The sequence below is a fragment of the Podarcis vaucheri genome, assembly GCF_965113315.1.
Source record: "Podarcis vaucheri genome assembly, chromosome: 14".
Classification (NCBI taxonomy): Eukaryota; Metazoa; Chordata; class Lepidosauria; order Squamata; family Lacertidae; genus Podarcis; species Podarcis vaucheri.
The window spans coordinates 54,566,478-54,585,470 of record NC_138752.1 but is presented as its reverse complement, the minus strand read 5'-3'; the positions used below and the strand labels follow the sequence as shown (position 1 = coordinate 54,585,470).

At 46.8% G+C, this 18,993-nt stretch overlaps 1 protein-coding gene and 1 long non-coding RNA gene across 5 annotated transcripts; one reads left to right on the top strand and one right to left on the bottom strand.

The window, feature by feature from the left end:
* Positions 1-1,031: 1,031 nt before the first annotated feature.
* On the bottom strand, positions 1,032-17,242 carry NAA60 (N-alpha-acetyltransferase 60, NatF catalytic subunit). 4 transcript variants are annotated; one of them, XM_082199456.1, is made up of 8 exons: positions 17,073-17,242; positions 15,364-15,451; positions 7,641-7,756; positions 6,859-6,988; positions 6,085-6,181; positions 4,889-5,123; positions 3,794-3,957; positions 1,032-3,578 (listed from the first exon to the last, which is right to left on the bottom strand). In XM_082199456.1, the coding sequence occupies exons 3-7, from the start codon at positions 7,748-7,750 to the stop codon at positions 3,801-3,803; spliced, it is 729 nt and encodes a 242-aa protein (XP_082055582.1). In that variant the 5' UTR covers positions 7,751-7,756; positions 15,364-15,451; positions 17,073-17,242; the 3' UTR covers positions 1,032-3,578; positions 3,794-3,800. The 4 variants fall into 4 exon arrangements, with proteins under 4 accessions (XP_082055582.1, XP_082055581.1, XP_082055584.1 ...); XM_082199455.1 differs by lacking the exon at positions 15,364-15,451; XM_082199458.1 differs by lacking the exons at positions 15,364-15,451; positions 17,073-17,242 and adding an exon at positions 11,676-11,804.
* On the top strand, positions 12,268-13,353 carry LOC309518894. The gene is made up of 2 exons (XR_014213639.1): positions 12,268-12,394; positions 12,531-13,353. It is a non-coding gene; the product is annotated as an uncharacterized lncRNA (long non-coding RNA).
* Positions 17,243-18,993: the final 1,751 nt, after the last annotated feature.

Here is an 18,993-nt window from a genome sequence, read left to right as displayed (position 1 = left end):
TAAGTACGTAACCAGAGGTACCACTGTACAGCTAACTCTTACTATCTCCAAATGGCACAGTCAGGCTTTCCATAAATTTCCAAGATTAATCCAAGCTGCACATTTAATTTGAAAGCTTCTACCTCTCATGTGATTTATTTCAGGTATCTCTACAAGAGAAAGGGCAAAACAGCAAAAATCTGAAATGCATTAAGAGTTCTCATAAACCTAGCCCACCCCTTATGAAAGATTTACGAAAAAGCTGCACAGATGGCAGCATAGGAGTCAAGGGCACAAACTAGGAGCAAAGCTCAGCGGGTGGGCTAAGCCTTAGTCCTTAGTCACACAGCCATCCGTCGTAGGGCAGCAACAGCACTGCCCTACCATGAAAGGAGCTTTGCAGTAAGGATTGCTCAGGGCCAGTTTACACGTGGGGTAGAATCCACCAGCAAAACTAGCTCAAAGGTATGGAACTCCTTTCCCCTGCACCACCCTCATCTGGAAAACCAGAGCATCAACGGAAAAGCCCAAGTATTAACATTTGCTTCAGAAAGAAATGACTTAAGCTCATTCCGAAAGGGCTCCCTTTCATACAAAGCTGTTTGACTTTGCTAGCCCGCCAGTCAGTCAGTCTACTTCACAGCTGCTTACTGTGACTAGCAGTGGCTCAGAGTCTTGGCTGGGGCCTGGATCTGTGATCTTAGCTGTGCAAAGCGCTAAGGCTATGGGTGGATCCTTCTTTACCCTAAGCACAGAGCAGCTCCAGCAACAGACTCTTGCTGTTAATTCCCCCCCCCCTTTCTGCTGCTGTGTTGCCTGGCCTTGCCCTGTGCATAGGGAGACATAGGCAAATGCCACAGGGTGCCGGGGGGTGAATGGGTGGCAGTAGCACAGAGTAGCACAAGTCTTGGCAGGGGCAGCTGCCTTTGGTGTGTGCTTCTGAAAAAGCTCTTCCGCCCCAACAGTCTGGCTTCACGGGCCAGAGCCCTGAGGAACAGAGGCAGGAGACCACACTGTTGTGCAATGGTTAAAAACAAGACAGGAGAGTCGCAAACAAAACAAACTCTTTTAATCAAAGACATTTAAAGTGACTGGCTGGCCTTTGCTCTTCAATAAATAAGGGTTGTGGCGAACACCACTGTCTTCTCAAAGGGGGCAGGCCCACAGCTGAGGCCTTTTGTTTCCTTTTCCTGAAGCCATCTGTTTAGGAGTAGTGTGTGCACAGACAACAGGCAAGCAGGCAGGCAGGCATACAAGAGCCACAAAGAGCTCAGACAAGGAGTATACAAAAGCATGAAAAGAAAACCAAAATACACATGGAAACAATAACAGCTCAGGACATTCTCAGGCAAAAGGAAAGTTTCAAAACGAAACAAAAACCCACCACAACACACACTTAAAAGAAAATCACACACAATGATTGTTATTTAAATGGACTTTCCTAAATCCAAGCTTGGGGGCCCTTGGAGGACGTGACACCCTCCCTGCCTTTTATGCAAAGGGCAGCATTGCCAGTGCGATCAATCCATGGGGCAAGGAAGCACCCCAAGTGTCAGCTCAGCCTGCCAGGGATGTGCCTCTTAATTTGAGAGCCAAAGCTCTGGAAGATTTCTGCCCTCTGCAGCATAATGGGGGTTCTTGATCGTTACTGGAAGGCAGGTAACATTTTATCAAGCCCTAAATGGCAGGAAGTACCACTGAAGCCTTGCCAAAGCCAGCACCACTATGGCTAACCTGTTGACTTTGGGAAACTGGACCATCACAGTCCCTCGTGAGCCAGGTGACCAGACACAGTGGAGGGGTTCTGTGTCTACTCTTCCTCTTAAAGAGGCAGCTCTTTTCCTCAAAGCCATACATAGATAGGGAGCACCTGCCTAGGCTTCTGAATCCTCCTTCCGATTAGATAAACAGCAACATGATGGAAGAGGAAACCTAAGAGTTGTTTTACTCCTTAAAATCGAAAAGTGCAAGTCTCAGAACAGAGCTGAGCATGCAGTCAGATTAAGCCAATATTGGGGGAAGGGACCCCTTTGGGGCAGGTAGACACTGCAATATCTCAGCATCTTTCTGCTGCAAATGTGGTGAGATCTATATTGCTTTCTAATTCCAACTGGAAATTCAGACCTGCTGCTTCATCAAGCTTTGTGTAATCTCAACTGGGGGGTAAACAAAAGGGCATTCTGGAAGGGAGGGAAGAGGCATCTGGTCATGCAGGGGCCTCCTAGCTCAGAGTTCTGGGCTCACAGAGCAGCAGAGTTAAGAAGACGAGCTCGCTGGCACTGTTCCAAGGGTCCACTCGGATGCTGGCAACTCTTCCCAGAAGACGACAGCAGAGGGACAGGCTGTTTGCCCTGCATCCAGCACACCTTGACTTCATTGCAGTCATATAGTGGGGAGATGCCTCCTGAGAATCAGAGCAGTCATAACCCTGTCGGTGCTGCTCTCTGCAAAGCACTCCTTCTCCAGAGAGGTGCTCTGCACAAGAGCCAAGCGCCTTATCCTACTGGCCTTTAGGGCAGCCATAGTGGATAGCTGTGGTGCAAAGCCCAGATGGGGCAGTGCAGTGCAGTTGTGCCCCACCCCACGCTTGAGGGACCAGAGGGCTACACCATGCACCTTTGGACAGCAGAGCCAGGGGTTAAAAGCTAAATGGGGAACGGGTGTCGTGTGCAAAACGTGGCAAACAAAAAGCATCCATTGAAGGCCCCCAAGGTGCCTCAACAGACAGCAGAAACCAAAGGTGAGACTTCTGCCTTGCAGCAAAGCAAGTGTTTCCTCTGTACGTCCTCAACCCTGGCTGCAACCTCGTTGGGAGACCCATTTCCACAATTATACCTTGGGACACTGGGGAAACTGACAGGCAAGCACTTCAGGCTCCCACCGGAAGATTCAGCAAAGGAGGAAGTGAAGGGCCCCTGAGTTTCCACAGCAAGGTGAATTCCTCAAGTCAGATCTTCCCACACCTTCACAGCATCCACAGGTCGAGACTTCTAGCTCAGACTACAGGCAGAATTCTATATACACAGTGTATGTTGAGAAATACACACCCACCCACCCATTTCACTATGAAACAGCCAATCTAAGATGCTTCATTTAAAACTACCCCCAGGCAAAGGAAGCCCGTGTGAGAGGGGAGGCACTGGAGCTCTGGGCTTCCCAGCAGCCGACAAAAATAGAAGTGCAGCTTATGAAGCCACAACTTTTACACCAAAGGAGTGAAAACCTGCATCGGCCTTCTCTGCTCCTAGTCACAGCATCAGGAAAAAAATCAAGACAGTCTTCCTCTCTTTTGTGCAAGGTCCATCCTCACCCCAAGCAGAGGGCTTGGAGCACACCTGGTGTCTCTCGGGCAGCCGCTGAAAGACTGGCTGGAGGATGAAGAGCCGCTCACCTACGGAGGAGGAGGAGCATCTACGGGAGAACCATGACTTTCAACCTCCAAACTCTTCCTTAAGCCCTGGGGCAACACGGGAAATGAGAGCCCAGCAAGATGAGAAGATCTGCCAAGTCTTGGCTAGTTCACAGAGCGGCATCCAGGTTCATGGGATGGATCAGTGAGCAAAACCATTGTCCGTTTCATCACGTAGAGAAGGACCTGCCTGCAAGAGAACCACTGTTCAGAACCATCAAAAAACAAGTATCGTGCCACATTCAAGGTGGAGCCCTGCACTAGTTCTAATGCACTTGCATCTTAAATTTACATTTTACTAAACAGAGCATACAACAGAGGGTGCCAGGGTGGCCTCCACTTCTTGCTCGCAGCACAAGGAGCACACACAGGACAGGGAAATGGCATGACCAGGCTGCAACTCACCTTAGAATCACATTGTCCGGCTATATTCAATGCCACTCTTTGCTGAAATGCCCGACCATGGCAAGAGACTGCAGAGGAGGCTCTGGGCTTGGCGGTAGATCCGCTGGGGAATTGTGCAGGGGCTCAGACTGGCCAAGGTCGATCCGATGTGCTGAAGATAGTCAGTGCGCTGCCGTTAAGGAGCCCCAACAGTGAAGACTGAGACAGCTGAATTGGCCAAGCCAAAGAAGCAGCAGGTGCCATCGCTGCTGCTCCCTCTGGGAGGAGTCTCAGCAAGCGGCCAGACAGTGCTGCAGGTGTCAGCTCAGTGGCACAGCAGACTCAGGCCCACAGAGCACCAGTATGAACAAGCTCTAACTTGCATGATAGAGCAGGACACTTTGGCAGCAGGGCAAGTTCTCTGGGAAATATTGCTTTCCATGGAAAGAGGGTTCATCACCTGCAAACTCTAATGTGCTCTGGGTCCCCACCCCAGGACACTGGGGGTGCTCAGGGTGCCTCAGGGGAGCAGCATAAATATTTCCATGTAACGTGCATCGTGATTATAATTTAGACTTTGTGCCTCTCAAGGCCGAGACACTTGGGCCCCACTAAAGAGGCAATCCATAACCACAGTCTTCAAGTCAAACATGAGCACACCTGCCAATTATTACTTGTTTGTGCACCAGGAGGAAGCACTAGACACAGAAAGGTGGCAGCTCCACAAGGGTAGGAATTCTTTCCCCTGCAGATTATCAAAATATGAGAATGAAGTCTATTCTGGAAGGGGTGCAAGGCCCAGGAGAGTAAGCAAATATGCAGCAATTTAACTTCTTTCAATATATTGCATCTTGCATTGCACTGGACATTTTGTCTCAGGTATAATGTCTATATTAGGAGAGTCCTATTTGGTTGCAGCAGTGGCCAGACCAGCCCCCGCCCCCAGCAGTGCCAGCCTGGGTCTCGGTAGGATGAAGGGGCTCTCGCCCTGCCCTGAGCTGCCAAGCACCAGTCTCTGACCTATGCTCATGCAGCGTGGTGCATGGCTTCTCAAAACACCACAGACCAGATCATGAGCAGCATCCCGCAGCTTGCCAGACCACCAGCAAAGGATATAAGATTGTCCATGGAGGGTGCCCACCATTGATGTACAGAACGTAAGTGAAGCCATCTTTGAGGACGCCTCTTATGGAATAATAGTAGGGCAGGTAATGGTGCTGCTTAAAGTCTCTGTTTTCATAGAAGTTTATAGCAGTGTTGTTAGTGGTGAGGACATGCAGGTAGATGGCTTTGCAGTGATCCTGGGCAGTCGTTGATATGTGATCTTTCAAGCTTTCAAGTAAGAGAGAACCTACCACAGGAGAGAAAGCGTTAGAAGCAACAAACGCGGCCAACCCACTATCCACGCAGTTTTCGCTGCTGCTTTGCTGCGACTGAGTTTTAGCCGCAGTAACATGCCCTTACTCTGAAGCAAGGGTTCCCCCCTACCTTGTACCCCCTCCCCGCTAGTACTGGAACAGGAATGCTTCCATCTCTTAATTTTTGGACTACTTAGCAGAGGCGACACATTGCGCAATGTTGCCAAGTGTGACCCTGGCCAGGGGACATGGGTAGCCTGGCAAGGGGCTTGTCAGGTTAATTACAACTTGAAACATATACTCTGGGGTGAGGATGAATGACCACTTATGGCCATTAAGGGGCAGGCTTTCTGCAGTTTTAAAACACGGGCTTGGAGCTGTGCTGCAGTGAAGACCATGACAAGGGCTCTGCCCCCTCGGCCTGACAAGGCTTCCACACCACATTTACTGGCATCTTCAGCTAAGGGTGGGGGGATTTTTTGATTGCAGTATGAAAGTGTCACAAGCACCTCAGTTTTTAGTTAAGAGGAAAGGCACATTTCCAGCTCCCATGATTGTGAGGATAGGCTTGAAAGCATGGAGGCAAAGAATGACAAGCTCTCAGAAGCCACAGGGAGGCAGGTGGTAGCTGGGGGTCCTGCCTCAGAGGGGACACATGGAATTCCTTGCCCCTAGACACGGAGAGCACAAAGCAGCAACACTCTTCTAGTCCAGAAATGTGAATTCCCTTCTTTTTCAAGTACAGAGGAGTATACATAGATGTGCAATCAGCTCTTGTGCTTGTGATGCAATTACACAGCCTTTTTCGGGGTGTTGTTTGACTGACTACAGCAGTGCAAAGTATTTAAAGTGCAATCCTATGTATGTCTACTCAGAATTAGGTCCCACTGTGTTCAATAGGGCTTACTTCCAAGGCAACTACGCATATGAGATTGCAAGCTAAGATACTCTTACCTATGCCATGCTTTCGAAATTCTTTTACCACTCCTAAGCTTAAAATGTAAGCAACCTGAGTATCCACCGGGAAACTGGAAGCTAAAATGTCACCATCCTAAAGGGGAGAAAAAAAACCCACAACAGAAAGGCATTTACTCAACACACAAAGATACAGAACCCATTTTTCTGGCATGCTTTGTGCTTTTTGCCAAGCAGCCTCTTTGCCAATCCAGCCTTCTTCACTTGGCAACTTTCTGTTTCGAAGTTGGATGGAGGCAAGGAAAATTTGGAGCGTGCGCGCACACAGACACAGACACACACACACGTGTCCAGGGGAGGGGAGCCAAATGGAAATTGGCAGATGGTAAATAAGAACATGGGGGTTGAAACTGGAGTCTATGGAGAGGGGCAGAGAACAGTCAAAATTGAAAAAGGCCCTACCCAACACTACTGGAAATTCCTTTCAAGCCCCAGGATCTCTAGCACACGGTAGAGGAGCCTGTGGCCCTCCAGATGTTAATGGACTGCAACTCCAATCAGCCCCCCAAGCATGGCCAATGGCTGGGGATGACGGAAACGACAGTCAGACATTTGGAGAGCCACAGGTTCCCCACCCATCCTTTAGCAGATGCTGCCTTCACAAGCGCACGACTGAAACCATGAAAGGCAGCTAGCTTGCTGTCCCATTATAAAGACAAACATGGACTCCGTGATGCAAGCCTCAATTGCTCAATGGCTGGTGGGTAGGCAAGGGTTGTGCACCTGCTCCTGGAGTGGGGCCCTCTCTCATACCTCTTTGTGCACTTTTGTTCGACTCTTGATCTCAGCTACTATCATTCCCACAATAGAGCCTCGGTAAGTGGCTGCCAGGGAAAAAAACTTCTTGTTGGAGGTGATGTCCCGATACCATGAGTCAGGGTACCTGGGAAGAAAGGTACAGACAGAGGTGAGGGAAGAACCCAACAGATCTCATACGAGCTGCAGCACATGTGCAGTGGAAAGATTTCCCCTGCTGTTTCTTCACATGGAAAAGTTCCCCTTTCTAAACATAGAATTGTACAGTTTGAAGGGACCCCGAATTTCATTTAAAAAAAACAACTGTAACATACAGATAGATGGATGGATACAATACCAGTCAAGCTGGTTAGTTGCAAAGTTGTATTTAACTTGTTTTCTAGTGACTTTCCCTAGAAAGCACGCATTAATATAAATAGGATGTTAATAGCATTCAGAGTTTGTTTACAATTTAAAGGGGGGCAGTGATGTGAGGAAGTGTCTGCTATTAACAGTCATTTCTGGGGAAAGCCTTGAGGGCAAGATAGTGAAGCCTGGAGGATCAACATCCGGGCCCAAAGTCTGAGGCTCCCTACCCCTGGTCTTGATGGCCTTTGGTTGACAGTTTTCTCATTTTATGATCAACTGCCCCAGCATAACAACAGGATCTCTGAGTTGTCAGTGTCCGCTCTGGCTGTGGTTACACCTGCCAGTTCACGAAATTCAAGGAGGCAGATTCCATTCCTCTTCCTCCCTCCCCCCCAAGCAAATCAGTTGCAGGAGCCCAGGCTGCAACATACTCTATTGGGAACCAATCACCGCAGAGCTGCTTGACTGTGTCTATGTCATCATGGCACAGAAGACGGAGGTATATCTCACTAAGTGCAGTTGGAGGCACCTCCTCTGTCATTCACACCTGGAAAAGAAAAGAAAGAAAAGGTTTTTAAGCAGAGGTTGGATGACCAACTGTCATGGCTGCTTTAGCTGAGGTTCCTGCATAGCAGGGGGTTGGACTGGTTGACCCTTGGAGTCCCTTCCACCTCAACAATTCTGCAATTATAGGATCACGTCTTATAAAAATACAGTGGACCCTCGGGTTATGTTACCTTTGGGTAATGTAACTTTCGGGTTGTGAATGCGGCAAACCTGGAAGTGTATACTTCTGTGAAAGGTTTCAATAATGTATTTGGTTGGCATGCATATCTGTGGTATGATAAGGTTAAAGCACACAAAGTGTTCAAAAACCATATTGTCAGAAAAGCACTGTTTAATGTTTGGATAAGATATAAGGATTTGTTAGAAAATAAAACCCCAAGATGGTTGTCACCAATGGAAGCAAAGGCTCAGGAAAAACTCAATATGGAGGCCAAATGGCCAAAGTATTGGGAAATTTTGGAACAAGAGAGTGACAGATTAAAACTGCAGAGCTTTGAAAAATTAAAAAACAAAGTACGAGATTGGCTCCATTATTATCAAATAATGGAGGCATATAACTTGGACAAAGAATTAGGCTTCCAGGTGGAAAAATCAAAATTGGAAACAGAATTGTTAGACCCTAAAGTTAAGAATTTGTCAAGAATGTATAACTTGCTGTTGAAATGGAATACTCAAGATGAAACGGTGAAATCTGCCATGATTAAATGGGCACAAGATGTTGGACATAATATTATGATGGCTGACTGGGAACAGCTATGGACCACTGGTATGAAGTTTACGGCATGTAATGCCTTAAAAGAGAATTTAATAAAAATGATTTACAGGTGGTACATAACACCAGTCAAGCTTGCAAGAATCTATCATTTGCCCGATAACAAATGTTGGAAATGTAATGAAACTGAAGGTACATTCTTTCACCTTTGGTGGACGTGCCCAAAGATTAAGGCATTCTGGGAGATGATCTATAATGAAATGAAAAAGGTATTTAAATATACCTTCCTGAAGAAACCAGAGGCCTTTCTCCTGGGCATTGTCGGCCAATTGGTGCCAAGGAAAGATAGGATTTTTTTTAATGTACGCCACAACAGCAGCAAGAATACTTATCGCAAAGTATTGGAAGACACAAGATCTACCCACCAGGGAAGAATGGCAGATGAAGCTGATGGACTACATGGAACTGGCGGAAATGACTGGCAGAATCCGAGACCAGGGAGAAGAGTCGGTGGAAGATTGGAAAAAATTTAAAGTATATTTACAAAAACATTGCAAAATTAATGAATGTTAGAAGGATGTTGGAATGAAGTTATATGGTTTTAGCAGAAATGTAATAAAGAATTAAGTAAAAGCTGATTGATAATGGGCCAAAATGAAAAAATTAAAGGTTAGACCATTAAGATAAATTATAGAACAAAAATTGAGAAAGATGGAAAGAATTTGCTGAAATAGTTAATTGAACTAGAATACAAAAAAGGGAGGTGTGAGGAGGTCGATGAAACAAGTAAATGAAAGGTAAAGATATGGAATATTGGATGTGCGTTTTAGTGTTTTTGTTTTTTTTGCTGTATTGTTGTATTTTTTATGTTTTTCTTTTTATGTATGGTAATGTATGTTCTGTTAAATTTTTTATTGTTTTCCTCTTTTCTTTTTTCTGTAATTTTTAAACTTCCAATAAATGTCATTTTTTAAAAAAAGAAAAAAAAGGAAGTGTATACTTCTGGGTTTCGCCCCGGGCACATGCACAGAAGCGCTTTATCATGCTGTGTGTGTGCATGCACAGAAGCAGCGCCTCTTACGGAATTTTCAGGGTCCGTACGGACCCCCGGAATGAATTACATTCGTATCCAGAGGGTACACTGTAATATAAAATAATCATCAAAATGACTGGCTCGCCTTGAAAATATTCAAACTCTCAGCATAAAGATCTTCAATAAGCATCTGAAAATTTATCCTACCTCTGCAAGCACCTCCTACATCCTGATGCTATTGATCTAAGCTCACCTTGCAATGTCCGCCTCCACCCCCCCCCCCACCGGAAGGAGGCCTGCAACTGGTCCTGAGCTGCCTGCTTCCTATTCACTTCCTATGAGCTGCTTTGCCAAACTCTGCACTCCAGGAAATTAAACTGAAAAGCAAATAAGTTTGCTTGGTTTGAATACAGCAGGTGCAGGGAACCTTTGACCTTCCAGATGTTGCTGAACTACAACTTCCATTAGCCCCAGAAAGCATGGCAAATGGCCAGGAATGATGGGAGTTCCCCAAACCTGGAGAAGAACATGATTAGATAACTAAAAAAACAAACAGTCTGCCTGAGCAACAGGCAGAGATTTTCCCTCAGCGACCAAAATACAAAGGACAGGTCTGTGTGTATGCATTCTTCACATGATAAAGTGAAAGCTTCTGTTGGGGCTAAACTGGGGGTGGGTGGGTATCTTGCTGCTGCATTAAGCACTGTAATGCATTGTGTACACCAAAGGCAACCTAGATGTTCCCAACACCAAACAGGAAGAGCAAAGCATTCCCTCTTTGCCATGTGTATGTTTACCTGCTGCAGACAAGCCAAATCCAATGACCCTGACTGTGGGAAATTCAAAAGGCCCAAAGTCAGCCTTGGCAAATGCTACTACTGCCAGCTCTACATAGGCATAAGAAGGGAAATGTCAGTGCTGCTAATCTTTATTAAGTTCCAGGAACATCTTTGATATTAACTCAACTGCTGGACCATCTGTTACCTATTTATTTTAATCTAAAGCCCTCTACTGGAGACGTGGGTGGTGCTATGGTTTAAACCACTGAGCCTCTTGGGCTTGCCAATCAGAAGGTCGGCGGTTTGAATCCCTGCGACGGGGTGAGCTCCCGTTGCTCGGTCCCAGCTCCTGCCAACCTAGCAGTTCAAAAGCACACCTAAAAAAGTACAAGTAGATAAATAGGTACTGCTCCAGTGGGAAGGTAAACGGCATTTCCGTGCGCTGCTCTGGTTTCGGTGTTCCGTTGCACCAGAAGCGGCTTAGTCATGCTGCCCACATGACCCAGAAAAACTGTCTGCAGACCAACGCCGGCTCCCTCGGCCTGAAAGTGAGATGAGCGCCGCAACCCTAGAGTCGTTTACAACTGGACTTAACTGTCAGGGGTCCTTAATCTTTACCTTTTTTAAGCCCTCTACCAGTGTAAATGTAATACAAACAACAATTTTGTGTATTGAATTCAGCAGAACTTACTTCCAAGTAAACATGTGTAGGGTCAGAAAATATAGTTCTCATATGACTTTAGTGGGGCTACTTTCATGCACAGGATCACACTCCAAGGCAGAGGAAAATCAGACTGACAGGCATCCGTAATGTGGTTTGAGAGGAACATCTGGCTCAAACCCTCCTCCTATCCAATTAGTAAGTGGGGAGGGGAGTCGATGAGTGGAAGATCTAACCTTGAGATGGACAGTCCAACTTGATAACATTTGCCTTTTTAAAAGTGCCAAAGGACTTTTTATTATTATTATCATCCATATTTATAAATTGTCTAACAATTCCAAAATGTAGTGCACAGATTAAAAACAAAGACAGTCCCAGCCTAAAGACTTACAACCTGAAAAACACAACACAGAAGGAAAAAGAGATGAGGAGGGAAAGGCGAATGCAAAACCCAGTCACCAGCTGTTAAAGTTTGAGTTCTTAGAATGACAGACTTTAACGGAAGGAAATAGTTCAGGCAGGTTAAGCGCCGAACACAGCTGACTTCTCAGCTGAGCTGAAGGAGATGGCCCTGGTACCCGCCTCTCCCTCTCACCTGTCAGATTACTTCCTCTGCTGCAGCAAGAATTATGGCTAAAACCTTTGTCTGGGAAGTAGGAAGACTACCCAGACTCAAAGCAGCAGGAAGCAAAGAGGCACAAACTGCCAGCTTACCTTCCAGAAGAGGCCAAAAGCCAGAGGAGACAGAACTAGTGCAATGTCAAGCAGACTCTCTCTTCCTTGACCAAATTGCCTCCTAGCAGCAGGACCACAGCAGCCCTAAGGTCGCACCCCCTACTCATGATGCACACCTTTCTTAAGACCCCTGCACAAGTAGAATCCAGCACTCCCGATTAAGCCAGCTCCCACCCAAACCCTCCTTTCAGTAGCTTCTAGGTCCTCTTAGTAACACAAAGGAGGCCGGCTCACGACAGTTTATTATTAGTGTTGCTCTAAAACTGGGTCAAAACACCATGTGCTTTGCATTTTGCAAAGAAAACGCTTTAACACAGCAGATGGAAAATATCACCATGGGGACTTTGCTTCCTGCAAGACGGCTGAGTCTTTAGGGGTCTCGTCACAGCAGCTTTGATGGCTACCAGACACAAAGGGAAGAAAATCACCACCAGTATGAGAAGACATTTTGATAACACTGAATATTTTTGGACCATACACAGTACTTCAGAATTACAGATTAGGATTATGTGGTAACTCGTCCCTGAGCAGATGCACTCTTTAGCCATCCAAAGTAAGTCCTGCTGATTCGTGCTGCACTTGCGAATGCACTCTTCCCATGTCCAGAACACCTTCTACTGTCATCCTGTCTTCACTTCCCAGAAAAAAACAACCATTCCTTTAATCTCACATTTTGCTGCTTTCCAGTCTTGGAAGAGGTCAAGCTTTAAACTTGACTTCCTAAAAAGCTTTGGAAGAGCTTCCTTCAGAATTTCCAGTGGCCTGTCTTCACTTCCCAGAAAAAACAACCATTCCTTTAATCTCACATTTTGCAGCTTTCCAGTCTTGGAAGAGGTCAAGCTTTAAACTGACTTCCTAAAAAGCTTTTGAAGAGCTTCCTTCAGAATTTCCAGTGGGCTGTTTGAAAATGACGAATATTTCCTACCCTTTGTCTGTTTTAAACTCTTATGGCTCATTCAGACTTGTGCTTCTCCCATGCCTAGAAAGCACTGGTCCCAGTGGTTTTGCCCTTGCCCTGCTTTCTCCTCGAAACCCGCTCTTTAGCAAATGTCAATCTGGAGAAAACACAGTAGATATCAGGTTTCCCTAGGGGGAAACAGTGGGGCAAAGGCAAGTCTCCAGCACATGGAAAAACACTCACCCAACAAGCTTCTCGCTCTCAGCATTTCAGGTAAAGCGCCTGTTGCTATTTCCATTCAGAGTGGTATGTTTGCATCCACCTTGTGAGGCTCATTCCATTGTTGGTTGCTACTACATCTCAGGACCATGAACTGTACAGGTTAACTATGTACAAAAACAAAGTCTTTGATATACAGTGGAACCTTGGGTTGCAGACGTAATCCATGACAGAGGCACGTCTGCAACCCGCAGCGTTTGCACCCTGAAGTGCCGCGTCTGCGTGATTTGGTGCTTCTGCACATGCGCGAGTGGCGAAACCCGGGAGTAACCCATTCTGGTACTTCCGGGTTTCCTGCGGCCCAGAACATGCAAACACATAACCTGAAGCGTCCGTAACATGAGGTATAACTGTATACGCATTTTATATTTCCTTCTACCCATAGAAAGCTCTCTCCCCAGCGGCATAGGGTCCTTCCAACCAGCAACCAAGGCAGAGGTTTGGAAACTCTCTTGCTATCAACATGCACAACCTAGTCATCTTTTTTAAAAAATTAAATACCTGATAAGAGATACAAAATAGCTTTTTAGTGACAGGCATACAAATTATTCAAGGTCCAAAGTTCAAGTTAGAAATAAGAACCAGGTTTTTAATTATTTAAAACGGAGATGGCAATTAATCACAAGGATAGAATACCAGCAGGTACAGCAAAACTATTATCACATTAGCATCTCCCTGTCAAAACCTAATGGCTTCCATGGGAGAGGAATATCACAAATCAGTGAACCCAGACAGAAGCAGCATAAATCCAATAAAATACAGCGGAACCTTGGTTCTCGAACTTAATCCATTCCGGGAGTCTGTTTGACTCCCGGAACAGTTAGAAAACCAAGGCATGGCTTCCGACTGGCTGCAGGAGCTTCCTGCACTCAATTGGAAGCCGCATCGGACGTTCGGCTTCTGAAAAACATTTGCAAACCAGAAAACTTACTTCTGGGTTTGCGGTGTTCAGGAGCCAAGCCATTCAGGAACCAAGGTACCACTGTACCGAAAAACAGCTTCATTGTTGTGAGCAGTACCAGCTAGAGGCCTGTGTGGGGACTCAGACTAGATCAAGGGCCTCTCCCCTCCCACTAAAAGGGAGACTTTATCACCTGGGCCATACTAACAGCCCATTGTTCTAGCAATGTCACTAAATAACTCCTGCGGCAACCCATTCCTCTGGTGCCTTCAGTGGACAGCAGGAGTCTAGTTTCCCCCTTATTAGTAAAAATGTAACTGATCAAACAGAGCAATGGAGAAAAATACACATATTTTTAAAAAGACCAATGGAAGAACAAGGTGGTCTCATTTAGAGAGCAGGCATCCTGTTTAGGCAAGGACCTTCGCACTTCCTGCCACTCAACCTTGTTCTTACAAGTTTGAGATCCATCCAAGCATTTGTTCATCTAAACTTAAATTTTTAAAAGTTATCTCAACACGAACCAACAAAATGACAAAGAGTTTGCCGTCAAGACAAGCTCTGAGGTCAGAAATGCCTAATTTTTTTTCAGAGTATACGCAGAGCTTAAACTGAGTTTAAGAATTTCCCAGTAAAAAAAAACCAAAAACAATAAAAGCAATTCTGGAAATTCAGCTCCATCAAGGACTTCTGTTCTTGGGATTATTTGGAAGATGCTACAACCATTCAACAGGCTTAAATGCCAACAAGCCCTTGGTAGCTTTCATCTTCAGCATCTTGTTCATCTAGGCTCTTGAAAGGGTTCAAGCAGCATTAATGGGGTGGACAATTCCACACCATTAAAGGGGAGGAGGCAATCACTGCAACATTGCAGACCTTCATTCTGTGTGTGAGCAACAGAGCCCAAGTCAGGGGCTGCCTTCAGTATAGCCCTGGAGGATTAATGCTGCACCTCATACTCTAAAAAGGAAATGGGAGCTCAACCCTAGTGTGCCATGTTGATACAAGTGCCACCAGTCTTAGGTGGACACAGAAAACTTTGCTAGCAATCAACCACTTGCAATTCAAGCTCTTCAAGGACACTTTCAAAAGGCAGAGAAGACTTGGCATCCTGCTTCACCTTCTGAGCCAAGTGCAGCCATAACCCTTGTCACCCCCAGCATAGTCACAGTTATGCTCCCCATCACACTTTATGCTACTCTCACATAAAGTCCTTTGTTTCCTCTTTGCCTGCTTGTTGTCATCCCAAATGGCAAATGTTCCCATTTTTCTCTTCTGATGCACTTCACAGGAGGCCTGCCTGTTTCAGGCTCCCTTGCAATGAAAAGACATCTGCCTGGGAAACAAAACACCCCCGTTCGTTTTAAACAAAGGGAGGGCCTATTGGAACTGTGACTTGGATCTTTCACTGGAATGCAAAACATCCCACACATCCCGTCTCTCTCTCTCTCTCTCTCTCTCTCTCTCTCACACACACACACACAAACAAAAGCAAACCTAAATGCTATTTTCAGCTTTAAAATATCAACATATTCCAAAGAGGCGACCAGGGGCAACCCAGTATACATACAGCCCCTGCCCTGGCTCACCTGCAGCAATATTAGGACTAGTCTTGACTTGATCTTACTTTTGGGCTGCTGTAAAGTCCAACTGCTAAGAGTCCAGGGTCAAGAAATCCTGTAAAAAGTGGTGAAGACACTATTACACACATCTCACCTCCCTCTTCTCCTTACTACTTTGAAAGAAGCAAAACCATACCTTTATTCAAATATGGATTCCAGAGCAGTAAACAGAAAAAAAATCTAAATATCAATAGAGTATTAAAACCAACAATAAAGAGAATATATTCAAACAAATCCTGAGAGTTAACAGACCAAAACTACTCAACAAGCTAAAACAATAACACTAAGTACAGCCCTGTGATGTAATGGTTAAGAGCAATGGACAAGGACCTGGGAGATCAGAGTTCACAGGAAACACACAATTAGGTCTTATGACAGAATCAAATGGAAGCAACAAGCTTCCCCAGGAGCCACAAGTAAATTATGTTTACTAAATCCCCAAGTAAATTATGTTTTCAGGATGGTTAGTTTTTTATGGTGACAGTTGTGGCTCACTGAATGTTTGTTGCATTGCCTCGGCTGCTGTGAATGTTTGAAAAAACGGCATGGAACTCTTTCAAACAAATAAATTAAACTTCTCATCTCATGGTGACATTTGCGAGGGGGCAAGGTCAAGAGAGAGGGAAGCGAGATGCCTCCTCAGGAATACCAGACCAGTGTTAACCTGAGAGGAAGTGGCTGGCACAGGACCTGCCAGGGGTGGGGAGGGCTTCCTTTGCAATCCTGGCAACTGCCTGCTCTGTACTGACAGGGGGGCCTGGGCAGTATCTTCCGCATTAATGCCTCCCACTAAGCAGGTCGCATATTATTCTTAGAATGGGTGTGCTTTTATTTTTATGTATTTTTATTAAAGATTCCTTGGCTTACAAAAGCAGGTGCAATGTCTCTTTTTTCAAGTTACATTTTCAACAGATCAGTTTCATTTGTTGGGACGTTAAGTGTTACATTAGGAAGAGGTGGAGTAGTGAATGGGGTCGGGTGGCGATGTTTCTATTTTACTTCATGTGTGGGGTTTTGTGTCAGCGAGAACGGGCGTGCATTTAATGTATTATTTTAACGGGTTTCTAAGACGCAATAATTTACGTAGAGTTTTGTTTATTTGGGTTTTTCACTTGGTTGCAAGTTACTCTAAGTTGCCTTTGGCAAGAAAGTGAATAATAACAACAATATTACTGAAGAAGTATCTGAAGTATCTGAAGAAGTGTGCATGCACACGAAAGCTCATACCAAGAACTAACTTAGTTGGTCTTTAAGGTGCTACAGGAAAGAATTTTTTTTATTTTGACTATGGCAGACCAACACGGCTACCTATCTGTAACTGGAACAATATTACTGTGTGTGTGTCGTGAGCGCGCGCTGCTTGCAACACTTCGCTTCAATGCTGCGACCTTCGGGCGAAGGGCGGGTAATCGAGAACCTCAGGCGCCCTTCTGCTCCGCTGACAACCCCTGAGGGCCCATTCGCGGGGCTGCCGGAGCGGCCCCAATCCCGGGGCGGGCGGGGCCTTGCTCTCAGGGACGCGGAGGCGGCTCCCACGGAGGGAAAGGCCGGGCTGCCGCCTCCTCCTCCTCCTCCTGGCCGGGGCCTCCGGCGCCGCCGCCGCTTCGTCCCCCGGCCCAAGTTCCGCCCCGCGGCCGGGCCCTGAGGCGGCCCGGCGCCCGCTCAGCGCGGCGTACCTGAGGAGGGGCGGCGGCTGCCCCAGCTCCAGGCCGGAGGCGGCGTCGGCACGCGGCTCGCTTAATTCATCCCGGGGAGGGAGTCCGGAGGAGGGCGAGGGCGGCGGAGACCGAGCGGGGCCGGGAGCGGATACCTCAGCGGCGGCGGCGGCGTCAAGCCCACCTCGCAAGAAGGCGGCGCCTCATTGGCCGCGCGGCGGGAGGACGGCGTCACGTGGCTGCCCGTCACCATCGAGGGCAGGCGCTGCGGCCGCGCACGCGCAAATCGAGCCGGGCTGCCTGTAAACAACGCCGGAAAGGAAGCTCGGCCGGCCGGCGGCTCCGCGCATGCCCAGTTGCGCTCCTCCCGCCCCACCCGCTTCTCGCCCTTGGCTGCCTGCTAGCCAGGCGGAGCCTCCCGGCTCAGGCGCAGTCTAGCCCTGGAAGCACAGAGAGACCCCCTGAGGGTCATCTGGTCCAAGCCCCCTGTTTTATGGGCTTTCCATAAAAGGTGTCAGGTTGGCCTTGGGGGGAGGGGGAGTATAGAATGAATGAATGAATGAATGAATGAATAAATAAATTTTATTTATACCCCGCCCCCCCCAGCCAAGACCGGGCTCAGGGCGGCTAACCACCAATAATAAAAACAAGTTGATTAAAATACAACTTAAAAAACAAGAATAAAATACAACATTAAGATGCAGCCTCTTCACAGGAGAAAGGAAAAAAGAAAGAGGGGGAGGGACATCCTATATAGATGACTTCCCATACCGCAGGCAGCGTCGCCACCATAATATATTTGTTTAAACCCCGCCTTTTCCCCTGAAGGGACTCAGGGAGGGTTACAGATAAAATGGAGGCAGATAAACACGTGCCCCCCCCGGGGAATAATTAAAAAGACAATTAAAGAACACTGATTGAATTCAAACTATATATACAAACATATCAAATCTATTTAAGACCATACAAATAATTGCCCCCCAAATCTAGCATGGCACCAGCCCTTTCAGTAAAAGTAGTCCATGACCAAGAACCTGTTGGAACCGCAACTGGCGGAAAGAAAGCAAGGAGAGAGCCAGTCTAACTTCCATAGGGAGGGAGTTTCTGACTTGTCTGGGAGCAGCCACCACCAAGGAGGCCCTCTCTCACACCCACAACTGTGCCCCTGAAAGCCAATTGCAGCAAAGGGCAACTGATTTTCAATTTCATTGTTCCGCACGGGACAATGACAATAAAGATATCGTTATCGTTATCTGCCTTGTTTGCCAGGCAGGGGAGGGGGGCAGAAGCAGAATTCTGGGCTGATAGGAGTCTCAAGGCAGATCCAGCAGAGCTCTCCTTACAATGAATCTGTAAAAACTTGTCCTGACAGGTTCTTAAAGAACTACTTTCTATTACAAGAGAATGTTAAGAAAAGCCATAAAGGTAAAGGGACCCCTGACCATTAGGTCCAGTCGCAGACGACTCTAGGGTTGCGACGTTCATCTCGCTTTATTGGCCGAGGGAGCCAGCGTACAGCTTCCGGGTCATGTGGCCAGCATGACGAAGCCGCTTCTGGCGAACCAGAGCAGCGCACGGAAACGCCATTTACCTTCCCACTGGAGCGATACCTATTTATCTACTTGCACTTTGTGCTTTCGAACTGCTAGGTGGGCAGGAGCAGGGACCGAGCAATGTGAGCTCACCCCATCACAAGGATTCGAACCGCCAACCTTCTGATTGGCAAGCCCTAGGCTCTGTGGTTTAACCCATACCGGGGGATAAATGGACCCCTCTAAATGTTAACTGAACGTTAAGTAAAGCTGCGAGACTAATTTGAGGTTTTGGAAAAGTCAGCCTTTGCCCGTTTCTCTAGAGCTATGCAAGTCAATAGTCGCCCAGCATGGAGGGCATGCTTGGGTCTGGGTGAGTAGACACGCACATGCCCCCACCTATATTTGTA

Bases quoted from the DNA above. Each gene is read 5' to 3' on its own strand.
- NAA60 (XM_082199456.1), bottom strand. From the start codon at position 7,750: ATGACAGAGGAGGTGCCTCCAACTGCACTTAGTGAGATATACCTCCGT. The intron at 6,989-7,640 runs GTATGTTGCAGC...CTTTCTTCCCAG, and splicing joins GGTGATTGGTTCCCAATAGA to GTACCCTGACTCATGGTATC. The intron at 5,124-6,084 runs GTAAGAGTATCT...CTCCTGTGGTAG, and splicing joins ATTTCGAAAGCATGGCATAG to GTTCTCTCTTACTTGAAAGC.